The sequence below is a fragment of the Sesamum indicum genome, linkage group LG11 (assembly GCF_000512975.1).
Source record: "Sesamum indicum cultivar Zhongzhi No. 13 linkage group LG11, S_indicum_v1.0, whole genome shotgun sequence".
Lineage (NCBI taxonomy): Eukaryota > Viridiplantae > Streptophyta > Magnoliopsida > Lamiales > Pedaliaceae > Sesamum > Sesamum indicum.
Genome location: NC_026155.1, coordinates 9295271 through 9317924, shown reverse-complemented (window position 1 = coordinate 9317924; position 22654 = coordinate 9295271). Strand labels below are relative to the sequence as shown.

The window sequence follows — 22654 nt, the reverse complement described above, 5'->3', positions numbered from 1 at the left end:
AGAAGTCCAACGGCCATCTCATCTTTTAAATTTTTCTTTTTTTGGGATAATATAAATGAAAGCCATAACCTAAATTGTCGGCTACAGAACTCAAGAACGAACTCTGCTCCACGAGACGGAGACGATCACATTTGTCTGAAATAGGCTGAGTTAGTCTTCCAATTCTCTTACTTATCAATCGTTAATATGGCGGAGGATTTCGAGGCCGCGGTGGAGGAGGGGCTGAACCTCTCCAAGAGGGTGTACTTCGGCAAGGACAGGGCGGTTGCGCCTCCCAAGCCCCTGACGGCTATGGACAGAGCCACCGGCTGCTCCTACCTTCCAACTTCCCCTATGCTGTACGCCGTGATTAGCGATCCGGCTATCGTCGACAATCCGGATAGGCCGAGCTACCAGCCGCACGTGCACGGGAGGTGCGAGCCCCCGGCCTTGATCCCCCTCCAGATGAATGGGGTTTCACTCGAGGTTGATTGCTCTCTGGACACGGCGTTTGTTACGGTGACCGGCACGTGGCGCCTGCACTGCGTCATGAGCAGCCGCAGCTGTGATTGCCGTATCGCGGTTCCCATGGGCGAACAGGTAGCTTCAACTCAAAGTTTTTAAGTTTTATAGTCATATTTTTTTGGAAAAATCCTGTTTTGCTTTTTCCCTGTTAATTCTTGCATGATTTGTATTGAAGTAAATGTATAATGCTGTTCGACCGGACAGGTTAGCTTCAAGAGTGTTAGAGATGTTAAACAGATGCCAACGTAGTGGTTAAGTTTGAAATGAGATGGCTGTTTTCTCTGTGACTTGGATTAGTCAATTGTGTGATATGATACCTATAGGTTGAGCTCCAATCGCTACTGCTCACTTTGTGTGGATTTATCCATCAAAGGAGTTTAGTTTTTCTTCTTGAAAGGCTACAGATAATGTATTTATCCATATTCACAATTCATTTTGTTCTGCTTATCAGTTGCACATATTTTATGTTGTAAATCATTATATGGTTTTACTAGCTGAGGGCATATTATTTGGCTAACAGGGTTCGATTCTAGGTGTGGAGGTTGAGTTACCCAGGAAATCATATTCTACTCAACTAATTAGCGTGGACAATGAAAAAGGTACAGAAAAGGTTCCAAAGGTTGAAGATGGTGGCTTCTTGAAAGCTCATATATTCACTCTTACAATTCCACAGGCAAGTTGTCTTACTTTCTTTTATTCTTGTGTATACTGTTTTTGGGCCATTGGCGGTAACATATTTCACCTTTCGTGAAATGTATCTGATCATCGTTTTAGATTGACGGAGGAACCAACATATCGGTTAAACTTAGATGGTGTCAAAAATTACTCTACTGTGATGGGCAATTCACCTTGAACATTCCATTTAATTTCCCTGAGTATGTAACACCAGCTGCGAAGAAGGTCTCTAAACGGGAAACAATTCAGTTGAATGTTAATGCTGGTCCTGGAACTGAGATTCTATTGAAAACAACTAGTCATCCTTTGAAGGTACGGTTATTTTCAGGCTCTAATGGTTAGTATTGATTAAGTAAGAATGGTTTATTACACTTCTCTTCTTTTTGGAGATATTAGGAGCAACTACGACAAGCAGGAAAATTGGGTTTCTTCTATGACTCTGAAGTTCTTTCATGGTCAAGCAGTGACTTTTTGTTCACGTACAGCGTAAGATTTCATTTGCATACTTTCTGTATATTTTATGAAACACCCAGTCCAAGAAAATAGCAAATCATATATAATTGTTTAAAAGAAACAAAAGGGGAAATGATTTCATGCCTTGAGTTTGAATAATACAGAATAATTATTCTAGAAGTATCAATTGCACTGGAAATACATTTAAATTTGGTGATAAAAGAAACTGATTTTGTATGTGAATCTTACATGTTTACAGGTATCTTCAAGTCATACTTTTGGTGGTGTACTTTTGAGTCCTCCCCTGGTACATGATGTTGATAATAGAGATATATTCTGTTGCTATCTTTTCCCTGGAAAACAGCAGAGCAGAAAGGTGAATTGATTATCTAGTCAACTCATGATTATTATAAAATTCCAAAAGTTTCTTGTACTTGCAGCTAGCATGACTTGTACTGAGAACAAATGCATTGTGATCCTTATCAATCTCACATATACTGGTTTTCTGCCATTGTCTAAGCATTCTACAGTTCGTTTTCTGCTTTGAACTTAATATTGACTGAATTTTGTTTAATATCTCGTAAAGGCTTTTAGGAGGGAAGTGGTGTTTGCTGTTGATATAAGTGGAAGCATGAGCGGCAAACTGCTTGAAGATACCAAGACTGCTCTCTTTACCGCCCTGGCCAAGCTTGATCCTGAAGACTTGTTTAATGTAATTGCATTCAATGATGGAACTTTACTATTTTCCTCATCTCTGGAGCGAGCAACTGCAGGAGCTATTGAACATGTAACTCAATGGATTAATACGAATTTTGTAGCTGGTGGTGGCACAAATATTCTGCTTCCTCTGAATCAGGTTTTTTCATTCTTCTGCAACTTTATTTTATCCTCTTTGTATCATTTATCTTCTCACTAACTAACAAGACCGACCCTTGAAACTTTACTTTTTGGTTCTAATTTGAGCTCAAACAATGCCTGTTCATCCTCGTGCATTGATGACCTGGAAGTGATACTCAGTAAATGTGCGGTGATATAACTTACATGTGATGAATAACAAAGCATTGATATCTTTGGATGTTGATGCCATGAGAAATCTAGGCATGCTGACTGCTGATTATATTTCCTATGCTGCTGCATAAACTTGGGTTATGGAAGAGAATGCATTATTTGCATCCATTTTATTCTAAGCATGTTCCTATATAATTATGTAATTAAATAATAGCAGCATATCTTTGTAGCCTGCAGCAGCACATTGCCAGTGATACTGCTGAAGGGAAATTCATCTAATTTGTATTCACACTCATTTAAAAATGTATGGATATGACTAGGTAAATGATACGCTTGTCAATGCCATTGGATGTTTGAAAAGTTAATGTTTTTAAAGTGAAACATGCAAACAAATTTTTGGCTTCCTGCAGCTTCATTGAAATTGGATGGTTGCAAAACACTAGTTTAATCTTCAGTAAATGGTTGGCCTGCTGATTTTTTTAGCTGCGTTTGCTTATCCCAGATGTTCCAGTTACTGATTGAAGGAGTGCTTGCTTTATGTTGCTTCAGCATTTTAAAATTCTACTGGTTAATAACCCATATCTCTTGTATCTATTGGCTTGCAGAAAAGATGTTAAATGATGCATGTGAAAATGCTTTTGGAAAGGAAACAAGTCATGAAATTTGTGGGATATAGTCATTTTTCTAAAATTCCAATTATGAAAAGCTGTTGGTTAAATTATTTACTCTTCTTCTTAATGAGAATATGGAAATTATTTTATGGCAACTATAACCGAAGCTCTGTTTACTTTTTTCAGGCCTTTGAGATGTTATCTGATAGATGCAACTCAATCCCAGTCATTTTTCTCATTACTGATGGGTCTGTCGAAGATGAGAGAAATATTTGTGATACCCTGAAACACCAGTTAGGAAAAAAAGAGAAGATTCGTCCGAGAATATACACATTGGGCATAGGTATGTAATTTTATACTCGTCTACTTGTAATGGCAACTCCAGCGCAACCTACTCAATTTTTTTGTATCCACGCGAGTAGTTAAATAGTAGGAAGAGTCTGATAGTTCCATAAGTAGACAAAGAAAGGATGCTGTTCAGAAAAGCTCAGCTAGGAATGTGGATTTCTTAAATAAGCAGTGTGATGCCAGCTTCCTTTTTCTGCTGATAATTGACATCCGACATTATACCCTGAATTTCCTACATGCCAAAAATCTTTCTTCAGAACAAGCCGCCAATCTGCGTGATGTAACTAGTGCTTTGCATATCTTTTACTTGCTTCCTTGCACATGTAAGGGCTACTTTCGAGGTTTCTTCCTTTTCAGGTCATCAGCTCATAGAATAGCATCTGTAAGCTTCAGTTGTCACAGAGAAAGTCACCTGTTAGGTTCATGCTACCCGAAATTTGCCTTAAGTGGAAAAAGGGGGAACTAAATTATAGAAGACTTGTATTTCTCTATATTAATACAAAAAAAGCAGACGACAATCACCAGTTTGGCTATTCCAAGATGGTGAGTAATGTTCTCTTAGGTTGTAGATGCGTACAATCTTGAGAATGACATCGCTGGTGATTTTTATTTTGTCTTTTAGTATTCACATAGTGTTAGATTTGTGCGTGATGCACTGTGTTGACAGTACGAATTTGCCATTTCTTACAGCCTTATATTTTGAATTTCTCATTGTTGCTTTCATGGCATTGCTTTACTTGCCATGTGGTTAACTAGTGATCTAAAAATGCTAGGTACGTTCTGTAATCATTATTTTCTTCGGATGCTTGCAATAATTGGCCGGGGGCATCATGATGCTGCTAGTGTGGGTAAGTTTTCCTTCTTTTCTGTGAATGTATTCAAAATTCTTCTTCCTGTAAAACGCAGATGCATTGAAATAGTATGCTTGAAATGTTCCAAGTCTTGTTCTCTTCGAGCTGTAGGTAGAACTGCCTTTGTAATTCATAAAATCTATCATGGCATATTCTGCTTTGGGTCAAACCAAACTAAATCAGCCAGGAGTGGCATGGGGAAGTGTCCTTAACAATCTTTAATGAAGTGGTTGATTATGCTTTCACCAACTTCTTTTTTCCCAATAAGAACCTGAAATCTTACTACTACCTTTTGAGAGCTTAGAGATGGTACATTTGTTTATGTGGTCTCTAGATGTGGGATGATACATGGGCGAAGAATTAGCATTGGAGTTTGCATTTCTGGCAGGTCTAGACATAAGCATTCAAGGATTCTAAAATGCTAGCAGACATTGACACTATCCAAAAGAATTTCCTAGATTGAATTACAATGTATTGACTTTGAAGAGACATATACTTATATTACTTCAACCATAGAATAGGAGGATATAAAAACCGAGATGCATATATACAGGTTCTTATGTCACTCCAGAAACATCAAAGCCAAAGAAATCAAGTTAAGGACATCTACCAGCTTGGCCTTTATTCTAAATTCCTAAATGGTGGACAAAGTATTTCAAAAAAAGAATCTACACAGAATGAGAGCTGAATATGAGTTTTGGTATTGTTTAACTTACTTAAGGGTGTGTTCTACATGTGCTACTGTCATGTGTACATTCAGTTTCTATAGGAATTAGTGAAGCAACAAATAAATGCTAATCATCTTTCTGACTGTGGAGATAATTGTCTCAGGCAATCTAAGGCCTTTTCTAATTTGTTCCGTGGTTTGGCAGATTCTATTGAGGATCGAATGAAAGGACTATTTGCGAGAGCATCATCTATTGTTCTTGTAGATATTGCTTTTCAGAATCTTGATGACCTTGATGACCTTGAGGTACCTTTTACTTATCTTCAGTTCCATATTTTCAAAATGTTGTTAAAATTGAAAATCCTCTCTGTTCCACTGGCCCTTACAGTGCTGAGAGTCATGTCTAATTTATGCTGCAGAGAGTGACAAACTTTTATCATATGAAATGCAGCTGTTAAGATTCCTAGTTTTTATCTTTGTTGTGACTGTAGTATGTTAGTATTGCCTCATCACTTCCCAAGTCCGCAGATTTTTAACAAAGAGTTGATGTTTGTGTTAGGTATTTCCTTCTCAAATTCCAGACCTTTCATCTGAAAGCCCCTTGATTGTGTCAGGAAGATATCGTGGAACATTTCCGGAGACCCTTAAAATTAATGGTGTACTTGCAGATATTAGCAATTTTCCTCTAGACCTGAAGGTGCACGAGGCAAAGGAGATGCCCATTGACAAGGTGATAGTTATTTCGTACATAAATTCTGTTAAGGATGTGAAGCCTTCTCTCTTTTCTGTACAATAATATGATTGCTATAATCTTTTCTGTTTGTGCTGGGTGGATACTTGTTGGTTATGCAGTTCTGATATCGAACGGAATATGCAGTGAAAGAAAGAAGTCTAGCCGTTTTCTTTCCAAGTTGACCCTGATTCAGCATTGGAATTTCATTAACTTTTCCCCGTAAACCAAGTAGTTCTAGATGTAATTGCCCTCTCTAATAGAAGACCTTTAGATGATAAGAGCCCTTTCCAGAAAAATTGCTCATATATTTCTTTATTGGCTGCTACTTGCCCCTGTTTGGCATGCTATTTAACTTTTACCAAGAATTTAACAATCCTTTAGAGCGGAAATGTAGTTTGTGTTCCAAACACTACATCTAAGGTTAAATCAGTTCAAGTATGGGGAGTTCAGTTTTCATTATCATTGCCCGATCTTCTTTTAATAGAGGACAAGTTATTTATTTGTTTTGATCTTCGTACTTAACTTTTTTCCTGGCCTTTTGGAGCCAATCTTATGACATTTTTCATTTGGTTGCTTTCGTATCATCACAGATAGTAGTCAAGCATCAGATTGAACAACTTACGGCTCAGGCCTGGTACACAGAAAATCAGGAGCTCAAGGAGAAGGTCATTTCAATTTTCTGCTAATTTTGAAAAAGTTTGAACTATCAAGGCTAATAATCATACAATATACAGACACTATAGGCATCTACTCTCCATCTTTGAGAATTCATTTACTTTTGAAAAATGTAGAAATTGTCATTTGGTGAACAATAATTATCCCCAATAACTAGTTGCATGAGATCTTGCAATCTTGCTGCATGCTGGTATATACTGTATATATTTATTACCTGGTAGATTTTCATGTGAAACACATGTCATCTAGATCTCTACCCCTCGACTCCTCTTCCAAAAAGTTCGATCAACCTGTTTACCTCTCTTTGGTCCCCATCCACTAGAATTAGAATCCAAAATGAAAACATTATGTTGCCCTAGAAGATTTTAGACACTGATGACTGTGCTTCTTTATTTGCAGATAGCAAAGATGAGTGTCCAAAATGCGATCATCTCTGAATATACAAACATGGTTTTGCTTGAGACTGATAAAGGGAAAATAAATGCTGATTCAGCGGTTGTTAAAAAGGTTTGTGTTATCTGCATCCTTGAATCTGAGGATGCAAAATTATCTTTATGAGGGGGGGAAATTCCCAGAATTTATGAGCTTTCTAGTCAATCTAGTTCTCAGCATGGTACTTTATATGCATGATGAAATTTTTACTGTTAGTTTGTCGTAAGTTCTCTCTATCCCGAAGTCAGGACTAAGCTCTAGTTAGCTTCCTTTGGCTGTGGCTATTTCTGATACCTTTTCATGGAAACACTTTAGGTGGTTGAGTTAGCTAACTGTGAGGGGCGGTGTTGATGAGCTAACTGCTGCATATGTACTTGAAAGAGTCTAGTCTCTGACATTTTGATTGAGAAAGACAATTCTGAAGAACTTTGCTTCTTTCATTGAATAGCATCATCCATGTCCTAATATTTTTACTGTTGGGTAATTGGATTGTGCACTCAAAATCTATTACGGTTCCTTTGCAAATGCAGTTCCTTTTTTGATAGCCTTTGTGAGATAATAAAAGAGGTCCATGCCACAGGGGAAAAAAATAAAACCTGAGTGCTTTGAGGAACCTGTAGAAGAAAAAACTGAGTTTAGGGATGCAATTTAGGCTTCAACTGTAGCCCCCCAGACAAATATGCTTCTGACGAGGACAAATCTCTTTGAAAACTCGCAAACTATGTCGCTGACATCATGTCTATTTTCTGCAAATCTTGGTGATATTTTTCAGTTGGATTTTGCAGATTTAAGGATCGCCTTAGAATTACTTTGTCACAATGTATCATTTGCTTTCTACTGGACAATGTGGCTATCCTGGTTCTAATTATTGTATAGTTGCAGGTCTCCGGCAAAGGTGATCATCACAAGGCGGAAGATCCTAAACCACAAAAGATAATAATGCTGCCTAATATGGGAATTGGTTTCGGCAATTTAACTGCAACAGCTGAAAACATTCCACCTGGATCCAGCTACACTAGACCCCCTGATGCTGCAGAAGTTTTTGCAAAGGCAGCTTCTGACTGCTGCGCAAGCCTTTGCGGTCGTTGCTGTTGCATGTGCTGTATCCAAACGTGTTCACGGATGAACGACCAATGTGCCATCTTAATCACTCAGTTGTGCGGTGCATTGGCTTGTTTGGGTTGTTACACCTGTTGTGGTGTATGCTGCGGTGGCAGCAATGATGGATGAACAAGAATATATCTGAAATCAAACAAATTTTAGTTGTTATCTCGTGTCACTATATGTAAACCTTGTACATTGGCCGTCTGTCTGTATGCCCATGACCATGACCATGACATCTCCCGGAGCTTTCAAATTTCTTGTGTGCCTGGGAGGTGTCTGTCACAACACAATACTTCTAATGTTTGTATATAAGACCTCACTGTACATTACAGGGTTACAGTTTACAGCCCGTTATTCTTCTGTTCATGAATTGAATTTCCGGAGTAGGTGTGCCAATATATTTTATTTTATTATAATGAAAATTGTTATAAACAGAACTGCTAGACATTATTTTCTACCTCATGGCGTATATAATTTCTATTATTTTTTCCTTACTAAATATTTAAAAACATATAGAAGTTTGTATATATTTTTGATCGATTAATTATAAGCTCATTTTATTAATGCCCCGCACATATAATTAATTCCAAGAAAAATCATAAAAGTTTAATAAAGGGATTCTAATTAATTAGCTGACGTTGACAAAATTAATTCTTAGAAAGTAGAAAAAAAAAACTTATTAAACTTTAATTTCTTTGAATTAATTCTTATGTTTAATAATTTATGTACATATCAAAACTTGAAATATATTATATATATATATATATATACAGCTAATTATAAATCAATTAATTGAGATTTGTGAATGTTAAGTACTCCCCTAAAACCCTAACTACATCGGATTCGTCGATGATGAGGCAGATCGCATGGTACGAGAATGTTCAACTGGACCACAGAATCAAGAAAACCCTAAATAAAATCAACTCTTCTTTATTGGTTGTTCAAAATTAACAGACATAATTAATTCATTAATTACTTGATTTAGATTAACGGGACCACCAACTGAATATATGCTCCAAGCAACATATGCTACCTGATCATTGGACTTTTAATTTAATTTCATCATTATTAATTAATTATTTCCATTTCTTGTAATTAAGCATTAATTATTGTTAATTACTCTCTAATCCACCACCATTTGACCACATTTAGAGCATTACATGTAATTGATCACTTTTTTATATTATACACAAATCATGCATATATATAATAAATATAATTATGTGATTAATTTAAATCCGATGGAGAATTTGATCGAAGTTAGAACTTTATAATCCAAATATTATTTAATTGTATAATATTTATAATTTAATTAAAAAAAATTCACAAATCATATCTCTCATGTTGATCAATGTTATATCTCATTACTATAGGAAAAAAATGCAAGTAATCTTTATGATATTGTAAATGAGTTAATTACCCTCATATGAAAAAATAATTAGCAATTTTACCTCCCTGTATTTTTTATAATACAATAATTTACCTCCATATATTTTTTAAAATGAAACAATGTACCTACCTCCTTAGACAAGAAGGTAAATTGTTTCGTTTTAAAAAGTGTAAAAGGTATATTACTATTTTTTTTATAGGAGGGTAATTTGCTCATTATAATATCACATGAATAAATTGCTATTCACCCCATTAGTATATATATATTCCTTTTTTATTTTATAAATGAGACAAGAAGAATGATTACATATGTGGAAAAGAGTGTATTATTTTTAAAATTAGGGTTTGTTGGGATGTATGCAAATATTGAGAACATTTGCATGGGTAGAAGAGAAGGGGAAGATGGAGCAAGCAAATGAAGTTGAGTAGAAAAAGCGGTTAAAGGGCTCTGATTTTCTTGAACTAATTACCAAGTCTCCTCGGAGACAATTAATTATTAAACTAAGTGGATGTATATGGTGTTGCAATGATCTTCCGAATCGAGCATGGAGGTTTGTTCTACCAACACACGTGTTGCTGCAGTAGTGTACGATCAACGTCCATGGTCGAATCTTGGTTTGACACGATGGGGCCTCCGGCAGCCCAATGACAACTTGCAGAATCTGTTGCCCAGGAATTTTTATTAGAGAAAAACGGGGACGGACAAGTTCACGTGCATGGCGAAAATGCTGTAGGGCAGAAGCATGCATGGATTCTAGGGATATTCACGAGATAGCCATATACATATTTGTCTTGGAGAAGACATGGGCTTATGGAGTTGTTGCTTTACACCTAATTATGTTAAAGTTGTTGAATCTATATATGTATGTCATTTTCCTTTTGTAAATATTGATGATGAGGTTCTGGCATGGGGATATATATATATATATATATATATGTTTATATTATTATGGGATTCTTCAAAATGGAATAGGGTTTGGAGGGTTTTGTTTGAAGTGATATTGCATGTTGAGATGTGCATGTATGTATGTGTTTTTAAACATGTGAATGCCTTGTGATGTAGACCCAATTAAGAGTACTACGTACTTAGTGCGTGTGTGGTTCCAGGTTCTGCATTAATTCTTACATATGTTGTAAGAAGATATGTAAAGAAGAATGTGTGGTTGATGTATATATATATATAGTTACTTTTGTCCTATTAATTAGACACCACGAATTTAATATGATGTACGATGTTTGATATATATGTGATGAATGTAATATGTACTTTTATAGTGGATTGGATTCTTTTTTTTTTTATTTCAAATCATGTTGCATGGTTCTATTTAATATGTATATGATATGTGTGTAAAGATTATGTTATTTGTTTTATTTAAGAACAAATTTTATGCATATGGTGACGTGTATATATTAGATGAAATAGAAGATGTCCAATCCTGATCCCGTTTTTGTATTACGTTTATGAGCTTATTGGGCACGAGGAATGTCCATAGAGTCATTATCTGTTTGAACCCATATCCTTTAAGATCATAGAGCCTCAACTTGTATTTATTCACAACATCAATTATTCAACCCTCTCTCTCTTACACAGACGCATATATGCACATATAACACACACTATCTCATGTAAAGAGAAATAACTTTAGAATGCAACTCACGAGTTCTTCAGAGTACAATTATTTTATTGTATATTTTCGGACTTATAAATGCCATGTTCAACGCATATATGACATTGCATGGGTTGATTTCTTTTTAAGTGTCCAATATGCATTATAGATAGTTAGATAATTGATTAAATGCCCCTCGTAACAATCCATTAATTGTAGGGGGTTTATTTGTAAGTTTTCAAAAAATAAAGGAATATTTACAAGTATGTCAAATTTTAGAAAAAATTATTATAATTTACCTTTTAAATTATAATTTTCAATTTTTTTTTAAAAAAATACATAAATAACTCGTTCGTGCAATATAAAAGTGTAATAAAAAATCCGAACCAAATTATGGAGGGTTGGGAGAGCAGTGGAAGGGACATATCCCACTGAAAAACATATATATCCCAACTCAGCCCATCTCCACCCATACCTTATAATGCAGGCAGCCAAATTAAGGTGGTTTTCAGCCTTTGGTTTCTTGCAGTTTTAGTACAGACACACATACGCCTAATGTACATACCTTATTTCCCCTTTGTCCTTCCAACAAAAACATCATCACCTTTGATTTTCAGATAACCTTTGCCAATAAATTAGGACAAAAACACACCTTACCAAAATCAATTTTGCTCATGATTTTAGGTTTAATTGTTTCCTTTGACAGGGTGAGGGGGGCTGTACCTTGGTGCCATCCTTTCAAAATCTGTGCTCCTTTGAGGCTTTTGATGGTCGACTCAAAAATTTATTATTTCTCTTACCAATAAATTAATCTTATGAAAAAATTATAATTTCCGTCCTGTAATTTAAGATAGACAATTTTGGTCATGTATGAATTAATTTTAATAATTTAATCTTATAACTTTAAAATTTTGATAATTTCGGACCCATCCGGCTAGAAAGTCCCAATTGTAAAGATCATGTGCAGGGCACATGCGTTTTTCAAGCAAAAAAGGACCAAAAATTTCAAATTTCAAAGTTATAAAAATTGCGAAAATCAATTTGTGACCGGCCAAAATTATCACTCTTTAAGTTACATGACGAAAATTACAATTTTCTATAATATTATAATATTGTTTCAAGCTTGTATGTAGAGCTCTTTACATCTTGAGTATATATGACTACGTTCTAATAGAATATTTGCTAACGTTTAAAATAAATATTTATCAGTTAGTTATTAAAATAAATTGAAACAAATAGTTTTTAATTACACCTTCCAATTTTAAATTAAAATTTATCTGACCTCAATTTTATGATGAACCACCATTTTTTTTATTTATCAATAGATAAAATAAAATTAATGATAAACTTCAACGAGCCCTCTTAAAATTCTTTGAAAATCACACTTAAATTTCCTTAAGAATATGAAACATATTTTTCTTCAAAAAAAAATTGAATTATACTGACACCCTCTCTGATAATTTCTTATTACAACTATACTTTTTTTGTTATGGTTTAAACGAAAAACGTTGTCCTTAATAATAATTAAAAAAAAAAAGAATACATATACTTCTAATTTTAAGTCTCATTATGCATTTTGCATAAACTATTGATAATATAACTCGTTTTTCATTCATCGCCAGAAACTTTTTATCCATTAAGAATAATTTGGAACAATATATTATTACAATTATACTTTTTTGACTTTATATATATATGTTACTAGGATTTTGTTAATAAATAATATAAAATGGATTAAAATTTTTACTGTCAGTATTTCCTATCTAAATCTTAATAAAAAGAAATATACATTTATAAATCGATAGTTTTTGGAAAGAGTTTAAATATAATTTCAAAAACTTGTTAAAGAAAAGAGTAATTTCATATTTTTTAAAAGTGTTATTAACGTTTTTATATATATGTTATTTGATATTATTTATGTAATTAAAACTGTGTTTTTGAGTGAAACAGCAGCAGCAGTGGGAGTAAGTACGTAGCCAGCAAGAGAGAGAGAGAGAAGAAAAGGCGGCAGGAGAGACTGTTTTGGAACTTGAACCACTGAATACCACCAGCTTACCTGTGAAACTTCTCCACCCCACCCCACCTCATTTCCTTGTCTATATATGCCTTCTGAACCTCATTTCCTGATGGTTGTGGGATTTGTATCAGATTGGTGGCCGTAATCCCTCCAACCCCCCATCCTTTTTTCCACCAATATTTCAGTTCAGAAATTCGGATTCTGGCAACACTTTTGTGCCCACAATTACAAATGAAGGTAATAATACCTCATCCTTTCCCCATTTAGTTATACCTGGTGTGTGTATTGGAGTTTGATGTGTTGTAGTTTATGACTCTCTGTTGATTTAGATCTTTAATTGGATGCGAAACAAACGTAATGCCAAGGAGAGTAGCAATCACAGCTCAAATCCACAATCAGTGCCGAGTAAGTCTCTGTTTATTTGCTCTTCTACGTACAATTCAGTGCCATCGTGTTTTTCAGTGTATGTATCTGTATACGTGTGAAAGTCTTGGTAAAGATTTATAGAGTGTTTGGATGAGCTTACAAGCTTTCAAATATCTCATAATGGTTAAGAACTTATAAGTTGTTTTAAGGTGTTTGGTAAGTTTTTTAAACATTGAATTTGTGGGAGAAAAATAATATGTCAGGAGCTTATAAGCTTTCACAGAAATAAGAAGATTTTAATGAGTTATTGTAAGTTTTATCATATTAATTATAATTATCATTAATGACTTCTTATAAATTCTATAATTATTTGATGATTTATCTGAATATTTTAAAAGGAAACTAAGATCTAAAAATCTTAGGAGCTCCAAAAAGCATCATGAGTTTATTACATAAGTTTAACGGAACACTCTCTTAATCGTTTTTCTGTTCTGCAAATATGAAACCTTAGTGAAAACTTATTTTCAAATTGGCTATGTTCCTTGTCCGGAGACATGATTAATTTTCATATCAAACCATATCCGTCGAAGTTTCAAACATATAATGGTGGAGTTCTTATCATACTTTATCACTATTGCTCCAGTACTATATTATATCTGAAAGCCAAGTAGAAATTTTAACTCTTGACCGCATAGATGCCTGCATTTACCTGTTGATATGGTTTTACCAATAGATGCCTGCAATTTAATTCTAAGCGAGGAAAGACTGAATAATACGTACGTTCTCGACTCTCACCATCTGAACAGATCATATAATGCACCAACACTGCAAAGAAGAATTCTCTGATTGGCCAAATGGTTTACTTACAATTGGGACATTCGGAAATAACAATCTGAAACATTCAGACAAGTGCAGCGTCCAAGGGCCATTACACTCCGGTCAAGATCATCTTGAACAGAAGGACTTGGAAGAAGTTGACAAAGAGTTGATACGGTTACTGAATAAGCATATTTCTCTTTATTCTAGTTTATCAGACGAATCAGAAAAGCATAATAATCTGTCAGTAGAGAAATTCTTGGACTGCTTGAAGGAAGATGAGAAAAAGGCCGGCGAGTTGATGTCAGAAAATAAAGACGCACGTCTCCAGAGGAGCACCAGTTTAGTCCAAAGGGCAGGGAAAGATATTCGGTTGGATAACAAAACAAAAGGCATCAGCAAGAAATCATTGTCGTTTCTCCTCAAGAAGGCATTTGTGTGCAGAGGAGGATTCGTGCCAAATCCCATGTTAAGGGATCCACTTCCAGATCCTAAATTGGATAACTCAAGAATGGAGAAGGTTTGAGTTTACATGCTAGCATTTAGCACAGAAAACGACTAACTTATGTTCAATTCTAGATAGTAAACTATATGTACAAGTTTAAGGGATGTGTGTTTTCTGTTTACTGCAGATATTGAGGGCTATGCTGCACAAAAAGATATATCCTCAAAAGCATACTCCGAGGACTGCTTCAAAGAAATACTTGGACATGGCTGAGACTGATAGTGATGAGGAACAGTGTGAAGAGGCCAGCCGTAGAAGTAAATGGGTCAAAACAGACTCGGAATGTGAGTGTGCAGCATACATTATTCTTCTCAACATTTGCAGCTACATAAAAAATAAATAAATAAAAAATAAAAAATTATACTTCTATTTATGCATAAAATTTGCATGCACGGGATTACAAAACTTTGATGTATGTTAAATATGTGAATTTTTCTGATTGCAGATATTGTTCTAGAGATATGATTTGTTTTCTCCACCAGCTATGAATTCAGGGTAATGGCATACTTCAAACCCATTTGGAGGTTTATGTCTTATTATAGGTATTGTTCTCCATTGGTGTAGGCATCTACTGACCAAGCACATATTAGGAAAAATACAGGTATTCAGGAGGAATAACTTGCAATTCAAGATATCGAGTGATTTGACGATGAGAACATTTGTCGTCTCTTCCTTTGATTGGATTGGCGGTACAAGGCCAAACGGAGCTATAGTCTAAATGTTAATTTGAGGATCAATAACACTGTTTGGAGGGAATTGGGCATGTTTTTGCCATGGCTTCTTGTGCATGCAGCACAATAAACTCTCATTTTGCCATGGTTGGGAGATCATTTGTATGTAATTCTTCAAATTTCTTCTTGAGATATATTATTTGGAGATAAAAAGGGGCATACATACAAGTTTAGTTCTCAACTTATTTTGCTTTATCCTTTGTTTCTTTGCTTTATTTTTCTCCGACCGTATGTATGTTGATATTTTAACATGGATGACTGAAATCTTGTCTGCAAGATGCAAGACAGATATGCATCTCTGTTCTTCAGCATCTACATATACCATTCAAGCACTCGTATAGAGACTTTTCAGTGTCACTGCACAAAGTTTTCTATAGCTGAGGGGATCAACCCACATTGACAAGTTTCATGGCATCGTAAAATACTGAACCAATCCACCATTGTTGTGATCATTCAGCCAGGCATGTAACACATAGACTGAATGTGAAGACGTGCTTCTTTAAAGTACCTCATGAACTTCCAGTATTCCATTGAATAAAACATTCACAATTCCAATCACAGTGTATCCTGTAATAGGAAGTAAAATAACAGTTACCAGGAACAAGGGATAAACCTATCAGAAATCGACCTTTTCCAGAGTCGAATAGGTGTCTTTGCAGATATTCTTATTGATATGTACAATGAACCCCCTTCAAATGGAAGAGGAGAATTCTTGTATCAGAAAACAAAAAGAACTTGATATTCCACTATTTGACCAACTAAAAAAGAAGGTAAAAAATACAACAGCAATAAACTTCTTATTATTATCCTTCCAAATATTCAACCCTGAAAAAGTCTCTTCACAAGTCCTTGCACAGAACCTCCCATCCCTGCTCCCACTGCTTCAGCCAAATACTTTGCCTGCAAATTTCATGTCTCATAAGCTTTAATGAATATATTTAAGCAATGAAACCCAAAGTGGCAAAAGTAAGAATCTTATATGGCTTATTACCTTACAGCTTGCCTTAGCTGTTAGTATATGTCAGGCTTCCAGTTTCCTTTCTATTTTTTTTTTTTTTCCTTTGAGAAGTAAACATGGAATGCAAATTCATTTTGAGGCTAAGAAAGTTAATTCATACTTTCTCTCACAAGTCCTCCTTGCAAAAGTAATAAAGCACACACCCAAATTTGTCCAGGAAAACCTTTCTATTTTTTTTTTTTTTTCCTTTGAGAAGTAAACATGGAATGCAAATTCATTTTGAGGCTAAGAAAGTTAATTCATACTTTCTCTCACAAGTCCTCCTTGCAAAAGTAATAAAGCACACACCCAAATTTGTCCAGGAAAAGTTGCAAATAATTCCATCATATACCAAGATTCCTGACTTACAAAATATAGAACGGAAGGATGGAGAAGGACAACAAAAATACAACCATTTCGATGAAATTTAGAGCTTATTTTCTATAAAACACACAAGAATGCAGCCAATTACCTTTAGCCCGTTGTTAATGTTTACAAGTAACATGACGTGATCCTTATTAAGGAATTTAAATTACGGAATTCTGTTTTTTTTTTTTCACTATGATATTATGGCACTGATGTGTATGCATATATATGTTGATGTTGACACAAAACCAGAATAGAGGGTAAAAACAGATGGAAACAGAAGACATATGCAAAAGATAAGAAATTCTTTAAATGATTAAATCACTCAGTTTAAAGGACGACAGCTTACCTCTTTAACTGTCTTTTGTAAATCAAAAGCATCACTAACTCTTTCATCCAAGAATGCCCATGTATCCTGAAAATCTATCAACAGAAAACAGGCAAATTGAAAGAGGTTAAGTGGATACAATATTTTCATTTCCGGATTAAGGACATTCTAATTTCAGGTAGACAGGTTGCGAATGCATTACACAGTAAACCAGAATTGTAGACACTAAGGACACAGAAAAGTAAGGAATCAGCCTGAATATGTCCTTGAGGTGTTAAACACAAATTAGACAAACAAGAAAGCCAATGTCAAATTCATACAAAGGCAAGAAATCAGACCGTTCAGGTGCTTTAGATCGACACTGCAACGGCCAGAAGCTGCAAAAGCGAGTATGACTAGGACCTAGCATGTGATACAAGGTTACAAAGACACAAAGGCAGTTACGAACCTGGGGAAGTATCAGCTAGCATGTATAGTTCAGATGTAGAGTATATTCCACCAAGGACTGTGCGCTTCACATACCAATCCATATCAGTGGCCTCATCACCAGCAGCATGCCAAATTTCATCAACAAGCATTGCTCTTTGCTTGAAGCTTGTTGAAATATTCAAAGGTTGCGCCTACAATTTATCATAATGAAAATTTATTTGGCAACGAACCTAGCTAATAAATCTGATGAACATGTCATAAAAGGGTTTACCTGTATGCTAAGTGCTTGGGGCCACTTTGAAATGTAGGGAGCCTGCATTTCTAATCGAATTCTGACAAGCTTGGCCACACGCTGACTAGGAATTAAGCTTTTCAAATCCTCTTTCATGTCAATTATGTCAATCAACCTTTGCAGACAATCATCCATGAAAAACTGAACCCAACAAATCAAGAAATGGATGAAAGAGCATTACAAAAGCCTAGTTACAGGTGGCATAAATCAACTACATAATGCTAAAGGAATGATTATTTACTCAACAAACTAATGACTTACAAGAATTGAGTAAGAAAACAGAAATCCAAGAAAACAAGGGCCAATGCCATTGACATAGCAGAATTTGCACATACTAAATACATATTCAATATTTCAAATTGCAATGACCTTTGATCAACAGATAACCAAAAGTAGCGGTCATAAAGCTTCTTGACCAATTGATGCTGTCTAATATTCATCTGCCGAAGGATAAGCCAATGCATATAAAACGACATAGAAAAACTGTCATGTTGAGAAAAGTATAACCGTTTAGAACATCCAAATACAAATCAAATAGCTTGCAGAAAATAAATGCACAGATCCCCACCTCTTTGTTTTCAAGAATATCAGTACAAATTAGAAGTAGAAAAGAAAAAGCCAAGGATTTTGAGTCCCTATATCAATGCGTGGTTCTGATTCGTTTACCAACTAGTAATTTGATAACTTGGGCTTGCTAATTAAACAAGTCAGCTGAGTTGGTAATGCAAAATGAAAGATAGTCCAATATTCTCTGATCGAAAGTTTGGTTTGTGTTATCATAATACCTATAAAGCAAAACAAGGACAAAGGTGAACATTCATACCTCTACAAGTGCAGCTTCTTTTCGAGGAAAAGATCCAACAATAGATGGAGATACACCAACCTCCCTTGCTCCAGCGATCATGGAGGCCTCACCCCATCCTAATCTAATCTGGCGAATGAAATTCGACAACCAAGCAGTAAGCGGCTCCAGTCTACTTTGGCTAAATCAAACATCAGGAAGATTTAAATAAAAATTCATCCCCCACCCTCACTCACATTCCCAACAAAATGAAAAGGATAGGTTAAATTTGATTTAACAGTAGCATGAACCCAAACTTTTTTCATGGTGTATCAAGTATTTAGAAAATAGCTTCTATGAGCCCCAAAAGCGGATGGACATCAGAACGTATTTAGAATGTTCTGATGGAATACAAATGAGAGTGGAAGTAGAATTGAAAATAGTTCCACCTGATTCGAGTTCGTTTATCCCCAACCGGATTAAAAAGTTCCAAATCCACAGTATCACTATTCACCATTATTACGTACAGAATAACAAATCCTTATACATTCAGAACTAATAACCTCGCACAAAAGCGAACGTGCATATGATTTCAATGCAATTACCAATTAAAAGGGGGGGGGGGCAGGCAGGAGAAGATATGGGGAAGAACGGACCACGTGGCGGAGGGAGGCCTGAAGAACACGCGCCTGTTCTTCCTGCCAGTGAGCTTTGGGGCGAGCCGTGGCTCTAGGCTTCCCCCCTTCACTAGATGACGACGAACTGGAAGAGCCGAACTGGTGCGGCTTGTGATTTAGAGGTTTGTCAGAGGCAGCGGAGGGCGAAAACGCCGCGGAATGAATGATTGGAGCTGAGCAGCGAATAGGAGATGGTTGGCCTGCATAGTGACCGGCGGACCGGCACAACGCCGGCAGTAGCCTTCTGGCCGGCGATCGATACATTCTGACGAAACCGAGCTATAGTAGTAGTAGGGTTGGGTGCAGAGTTTGGAGTGATCAGTAGCCACGTCCCCACTTCTCACTTCTGCCTTCTAATTCTTAATTTCACACCGAACTTGTTCTTTCCAAATAAATAATAAATCAAATCTATATCTATCAAACAACCAACATCCTATTATTATGCCATTCAATAATATTTTTAAATTAATTAATAATTTTATAGCAAAAAAAAATATATATGTATGTATACCTACATTATTATAAAAATATTATTTTGCTCACGTCAATATTTTTAATCCAATCCTTAACAAAAGGGTGTCAAGTATAAATAATAATTTTTTAAAGGAAATGTAAGTGTAATTTTAAAATTTTTTTAGAAATAAAGTATAATCTCACATTCTCAAGATGATCTAAGTATAATTAACCCAAAAATATATATTCAGTTTGGCGATCATTGGTATTTGCCAGCAAAGTTAACAAGATTTTATTTTTTAAAATATACTCAGATTAAAAAAAAAGGGTTTATTAACTATATATATATATATTACATTAATACTGAGTTCTAAACAATGACATTATTCATATATTTGCTATATAAATTATTAAATATTTACATTGTTATTTAATAAAAATAATTATTTACTTCTAGAATACTTATCTTAATCATGCTTATCCACGTTGTTATGCATGTAATAACCATATTCCTATTTATGTGTGTTTATCCACCTAAATTAAGATAGTTTTTCATACTTACTATAATTATATTTGGCACGTTCCAAAGTTAACAAATTTAGAGTATTATTGATACGTAGGAATGACATTGAGCAGAAGTTGAATAAGTATATAAAATGAATCATATTTGAATAGTATTTAGAATTGTCATTTGCATATTGATTTTATTCACGTAATTGATCGATAAACTAAAAGATAATGATTAATGACAAAATAACTAATATCATGTTGTTAGACGAAACGATGGATCCCTTATCTAATGGAATAATAACTCCTATGAAATGAGCTTAAAAATGCACGTTCTGTTCCTATCTATCAGTTATCCTTTTTATTGTAATTTGAATTCGTGAAAAATAAAACTGAAAAAGTAAAAGTATTTAGTATTTAGTACTTTAATTGTTTTGCTGTTAAAATAAAAATAGTGGTTAACGTTTGGATTAAATACACTTTACCCTCCTCAATTATACTATAGATTTCATTTACCTTGTAAATTAATAAATGTAAAACTTATTGGTTTGAAGTAACAAAATTGGGTTTCCATGGTACTTATGTTGACCACATTAGAAGGCAGTTAGCAATATTATGTAAAAAGTGAGTTCATTTGTATGTGTAAGAAAGTGAGGGAAGATTGGGGCTCTCTTTCTGATTCCATATATCTCAAATTTGGTAAGTTACCATAACAGAGCAGAACACCTCACCTTGTAATCTACCTGTAATCTGTAACTATCTCAACAACATCAATTACTCTTTCACTCTCTCTCATCAATCATTACTTTCCTTTTATTTCCAGATACACCGAATCTGTTAAATTCGGTTACCTAATTCCCTAGTCTTTCTTTAATCCCAAGTAACTCTGTCTTACTCTCACTCCTCTCTCCATATGTATATATACAGACACATATCACACATACCCTTCACATACCCACACTCTCGACATTGATTTCTGTTTCTCTCCACAAACATGGATCACTACATCTACATATCCCCACCCCCCTCAAATTCAGTCTTCCCTCCCGGCCACATTATCTTAGCCCCAGTACCGTGTTTGCCAGATTTTTACTCTGTAAACTTTGAAGGTGAATTGATCCGAGTTACTGTTGCGAAGAAGGCTGTTCATATCCATGAGTGGATTTCCGGGATTTGCCGTATTCACCGCCCCAGTCTTGAGCGCAAACTTATCGTTGGCATTGACACAGAGTGGCTTCCGAACCTTGCTCCTGATGATGACCATCCCGTTGCCATTCTCCAACTCTGCGTTGGCCAATATTGCCTCATCGTCCAACTTCTCCATGCCGACTGCATTCCACCTTCTCTCTATGGCTTCCTGGCCGACCCTCGGCACGTATTCTGCGGCGTTGGCGTCCAAGAAGATGTCAAGAAACTGTATGATCACCACGGCTTGACTGTGGCCAACACTGCTGACCTTAATGACTTGGCTAGATTGGCGAGCGAACTAGATGGGAGGGAGTATTACCATATGGGATTGAAAAAGATGGCCTTGGCAATTCTTGGCAAGGCGATGGTGAAGCCGTTGCGAGTTACGCTGAGCAAGTGGGATTCTCATAACCTCGATTCTGAGCAAGTGGAATATGCAGCCGTCGACGCGTATGTTTCGTTCCAGATTGCTTTTGCACTGTACCCATGGATTGATTATCAATTGGAAGAGATTGTTCACTACTGAAACAATTACAAGTTGTAAGAAATTATGATCTGTATTCAGGAATTTGATTGCCAAATTTTCATATCTTTTTTTTCAGTATGATATTATGGAACTGGCCTCTGTATGTAGATATTGACACAACCAACAGACGGACTTATGCAAAAGATAGAGAAATTCTTCAAATGATGAAATCACTCAGTTTAAAGGCCAATGTAGCTAACTCTTTCATCTTTAATCCAAGAATGCCCATGTGGTCCTGAAAATCTATCAACACAAAGCATGCAAATTACACGAGGTTAAGTGGATAAGATATTAGCATTTCCCGATTAACGGGACTCTAATCTATCAACACAAAGCATGCAAAGAATGCCCAGGTGTTGAGAATGCATTACACAGTAAACCGGAACTGTAGACACACTAAAGGACACAGAAAAGTAAAGAATCAACATGAATACGACGTCCTTGAGGTGTTAAACATAAATTAGACAAAATAAGAAAGCCCAATGTCAAATTCATATAAAGGCAAGAAATCAGGAAGTGCAGTAAATGCTTTAGAATTGGACACTGCAACGGCCGGAGGCTGTAAAAGCGAGTATGACCAGGAACTAGCATATGATCCAAGGTTAAAAAGATATGAAG

General features: G+C 35.4%; 4 protein-coding genes across 7 annotated transcripts; 3 read left to right on the top strand and 1 right to left on the bottom strand.

Annotated features, from left to right (window-relative positions):
- Window positions 67–8436, top strand: LOC105173693 (inter-alpha-trypsin inhibitor heavy chain H3). Of its 2 annotated transcripts, none has more exons than XM_011095543.2 (13): window positions 67–579; window positions 1025–1177; window positions 1279–1491; window positions 1576–1665; window positions 1892–2008; window positions 2219–2488; window positions 3438–3594; window positions 4373–4447; window positions 5323–5423; window positions 5677–5847; window positions 6441–6515; window positions 6925–7032; window positions 7834–8436. In XM_011095543.2, exons 1-13 carry the CDS (start codon window positions 187–189, stop codon window positions 8185–8187), a joined length of 2277 nt encoding a protein of 758 aa, XP_011093845.1. In that variant the 5' UTR covers window positions 67–186; the 3' UTR covers window positions 8188–8436. The 2 variants fall into 2 exon arrangements, with proteins under 2 accessions (XP_011093845.1, XP_011093846.1); XM_011095544.2 differs by having other exon boundaries at window positions 68–579; window positions 7840–8436.
- LOC105173691 lies at window positions 13028–16212 on the top strand. Of its 3 annotated transcripts, none has more exons than XM_011095541.2 (6): window positions 13028–13311; window positions 13404–13479; window positions 14247–14776; window positions 14889–15045; window positions 15207–15256; window positions 15363–16212. In XM_011095541.2, exons 1-5 carry the CDS (start codon window positions 13306–13308, stop codon window positions 15224–15226), a joined length of 789 nt encoding a protein of 262 aa, XP_011093843.1. In that variant the 5' UTR covers window positions 13028–13305; the 3' UTR covers window positions 15227–15256; window positions 15363–16212. The 3 variants fall into 3 exon arrangements, with proteins under 3 accessions (XP_011093843.1, XP_011093844.1, XP_011093842.1); XM_011095542.2 differs by having other exon boundaries at window positions 15352–16212; XM_011095540.2 differs by having other exon boundaries at window positions 15207–16212.
- LOC105173690 (ubiquinone biosynthesis protein COQ9, mitochondrial) lies at window positions 16101–19751 on the bottom strand. The gene is made up of 6 exons (XM_011095538.2): window positions 19342–19751; window positions 18728–18835; window positions 17884–18045; window positions 17632–17803; window positions 17205–17278; window positions 16101–16392 (listed from the first exon to the last, which is right to left on the bottom strand). The coding sequence occupies exons 1-6, from the start codon at window positions 19624–19626 to the stop codon at window positions 16312–16314; spliced, it is 882 nt and encodes a 293-aa protein (XP_011093840.1). The 5' UTR covers window positions 19627–19751; the 3' UTR covers window positions 16101–16311.
- On the top strand, window positions 21283–22267 carry LOC105173689 (Werner Syndrome-like exonuclease). Its single transcript, XM_011095537.2, has one exon. The coding sequence runs from the start codon at window positions 21317–21319 to the stop codon at window positions 22034–22036; it is 720 nt and encodes a 239-aa protein (XP_011093839.1). The 5' UTR covers window positions 21283–21316; the 3' UTR covers window positions 22037–22267.